The sequence below is a fragment of the Petaurus breviceps genome, unplaced genomic scaffold, assembly GCF_028583685.1.
Source record: "Petaurus breviceps papuanus isolate PSGF00001 unplaced genomic scaffold, PetGlider_PUasm1.0 207, whole genome shotgun sequence".
Taxonomy (NCBI): Eukaryota; Metazoa; Chordata; class Mammalia; order Diprotodontia; family Petauridae; genus Petaurus; species Petaurus breviceps.
The window spans coordinates 19,737,327-19,740,497 of record NW_027185850.1 but is presented as its reverse complement, the minus strand read 5'-3'; the positions used below and the strand labels follow the sequence as shown (position 1 = coordinate 19,740,497).

The window sequence follows — 3,171 nt, the reverse complement described above, 5'->3', positions numbered from 1 at the left end:
GCAGAGGGGAATGGGAAAAAAGGATCGAAAGAGGAGGGGGAAGAAAGAAGAGGAAGACAGCAAAAGAGAATGAGAGAAAGAGAAAGAAAGAAGGGAGTATGACTCAAAATAAATAAAATCTGTATTCCATGTTTTTTAAGGTGGGGCCCACCTTTCAGCTTCACATCCAAGATAGCAGGAAACTCAGGGGCCTCCCACCTTGGAAAGAACTGGGAAAAAATCAACCTCTCTGCTCTTTTTTTCAAATCCCTAATCATTTTTTTTCTAAATGAATCCAAAACAAACGCCCATTTTCCCGACAGGTCCCCCCTCCCACCTCTCTGTCTGACCTCCTCCAACCCCTCTCAGTGATGTCGACCCCAGGGCAAAGGCAGGAAGTTCCCATGCGCACCTGCCTCAGTCAGTGGGAGATGAAAGGAAGGGCAAAGCGGAAAGTCCATGACAAAGACAAACAGAAAAGCCCACACAGTTTGGGTCTGGCACCAGCCTCGGGAAGCAGGCCTGGTCACTGCCGACTGACAGATGGAAATCAGAAGTAAGGCTCAGTCACCTGCAATCATCTGAAGGCCAATAATCCTTTAGAGATGAACAGCACTTTATTTCCCTCATTTTACACATGGGAGCTGAGGACCAGACATGGGTCATGGCTTATCCAAGGTCCAAGAAAATGGCAGGGTCAGGACAGAACGTAGGATGCCTAAGACACCAAATCAGTAATCTCCTGAGACCAACACATACACAACAAAGCAAGCCAGGAGAGCGCCTTGCTCTCCGTAGACAACTGATCCATTTTTGTTGACTTGAAGGTGGTGTGGCTGCTGGGTTCAGAACCCACTGGAAGGGACCTTTGGGGATCCAATCCAATTCCTCATTTTAGAGCAGAAAGTGAGGTTGACTCACCCAAGGTCATACAGCAAGGTAGCAGCTTATCTGCATCAGGAACCTAGGGTTTCTGACTTCTCATCCAATATTTTGTCTGAATTTTCATTTTGGAGGAAGCCTCCAAGGTGCCCCCTGTGGCTAACAGCACCAAAATGAGACAAGCGAACAGTCAGCCTGGAGTACTTACCGCCAAATAGAGCATGGTGTACATGGAGAAGGAGGCATGGCCAGAGAAGAAGGATTTCCTGCAAAAGAGAGAGGAGGATGAAGGAAAGGCAGCGGAATCAAGACCCAGCCACCTGGGAGAGGACAGGGAAGTGTAGGGCTTCCCAAATCCCATGGGAGAATGTCAATTCTCGCCCCCAGTCACCCAGAGCCTCTTTCCACTCCTATACAGAAGGCCACATGCTAACGAGAAACTCCCACCAATGTACTTCCCTCTCCCAAAAGGAGTCCCCACGGTGACAGACCAACGAGGGGTCGTCCAGACGCCACCTGAAGACAAAGTGAGGAAACCAGTATCTCGGAGACAACCCATCCCCCCTGCTTATTAGATTAATATTTTAATTACTGCTAATTAATCTACAATAAGGATCGAGTATGTTTGCCTTTCCATAGCTTCTGCCCACTCACTCATTTGTGCTGCAGGCCAGGCAGAACAAGTCCAGTCTCTCCTCTGTGACAGCTTAGACAGCTGAAAGCAGCTCTCACGCCTCTCCTCCCCTCTGCCTGCAGTCTTCCTTTCTCTAGGCTATATGTCTTTGTTCCTTCAGCCGATCCTCATGCATTATGACAGAGCACTGGACTTGGAACCAAAGGGCCATGAGGTCTAATCTTGCCTCAGAGACACTTACTAGTCTCCTGACTTTGTACAAGTCACTTAAATCACTGTGCTAAGCACTGGGCAGGGACTGAGGGGAGTCTCTGTCCTCAAGAAGCATCCTTCCAGATTTACAGAGCAAACAACAAACCAGTGAGGTGGGTACGGATAACAGTAGCTCCATTTCACAGATGGTGAAACTGAGATTCAGAAATTAAATGACTTGCCCACAGTCTCAAGGCTAGTAAGTACCTGAGATAGGCTTCTACCCCAAGTATGTACTGCAGCTTACGCTTTCTCTATGATACCCATGAAGGCACCCCACTAATTTCTGATTTTACTTTCAGGGGACAGACCACTCTGTTCATATCCTCCTCCTTTTCTGTATTAATCTGGTCTGTATGTAGCTGAGTGCATGTCTCCCCTGTCCCATGGCGAGCCCCCTGTGGGCTGGGAGTGTCTCCCCCTTCTTTGTACTCCCAACCTTTCACACAGTGTCTGGCATACAGTAGGTGCTAAATGAATGCTGGCCGCCTGGCCAAGGCCACACCTTTCAGCCTGCTCACCTGGCTTCCTGGACTCTGCTGTCATCTCCCTGGCACTCATAGTTCTCGACGTAGCCCACAGAGCAGTTGACTTTGCTGAAGTCGGGGCTGCAGACGGCCAGGAAGTGGGGCCGCAGGCGGCCGATGGACACCTTGGCAATGTCCGTGAAGGACTGGCTGATGGCGCAGCCAAAGACGAAGCATCCCACTTGCTTGTAGAGGGCGGCCACGTATGGGTTCTGGATCACGGAGGGAGACTTCTCCTTCAGGTAATAGATTCGGTAGAACTCCCCGGTAATGATCTGAAGTGGAAAGAGATGGGCAGGCTCAGAAATGCTGGGAGAGGAGAGGAAGGGCTAGCCGGGTGTGCAGAGAGGACTTGGGGTGGGTGGGGGGCATCCTTATGGGACATGAGGCCGACCCAAGAGCAGGTGCTTAGGGAATAGCTAGTCCAATGTACCCATTTCACACATGGGGAAACTGAGACATGAAAGGGGAAATGATATGCCTAAGTTATTGTCGCTAAGCCAGGAATACGATGCATTTCTGAGAACTGGCATGTAGAGCTCACGAGGCAGGCAGGCAGAAGCCAGCCTGGGGGTGGAAAAATGCACTTGGAAGTCCTGCCACGGACACATTCTGATGGTGCGAAAGAAGGGGGCAAGGCGGGCAAACTCTTAGAGCCCTGGGCAACCTCCTGAGCCATCAGCAGCAGATCCTGGCAGCTGATTCACAGCCTGAGTGATCCTGGGCCAGTCATGCCCCCACTCTTAGGCCTCAGGGGTCTGGACTTAATGCTTTCTAAGGTTCTTCAAAGCTCTGAGACTCTGTGGTAGAAGGATCTTCCCAGCCCTGACATCCTCTGTTCTCAGGTCCTTCCCAGCCCTGACATCCTCTGTTCTCAGGCCCCTCCCAGCCCTGACA

The 3,171-nt window shown here is 50.7% G+C and overlaps 1 protein-coding gene across 1 annotated transcript in view; it reads right to left on the bottom strand.

Moving 5' to 3' along the window:
• Positions 1-3,171, bottom strand: part of LOC138164939 (phospholipid phosphatase 3) — an 82,393-nt gene that overhangs the window by 21,562 nt on the left and 57,660 nt on the right. Inside the window, exons 3-4 of the mRNA XM_069092922.1 lie at positions 2,269-2,549; positions 1,070-1,127 (exon numbers count right to left, since the gene is read on the bottom strand). Coding sequence (XP_068949023.1) covers positions 1,070-1,127; positions 2,269-2,549 — 339 coding nt within the window. The remainder of the gene's footprint in view (positions 1-1,069; positions 1,128-2,268; positions 2,550-3,171) is intronic.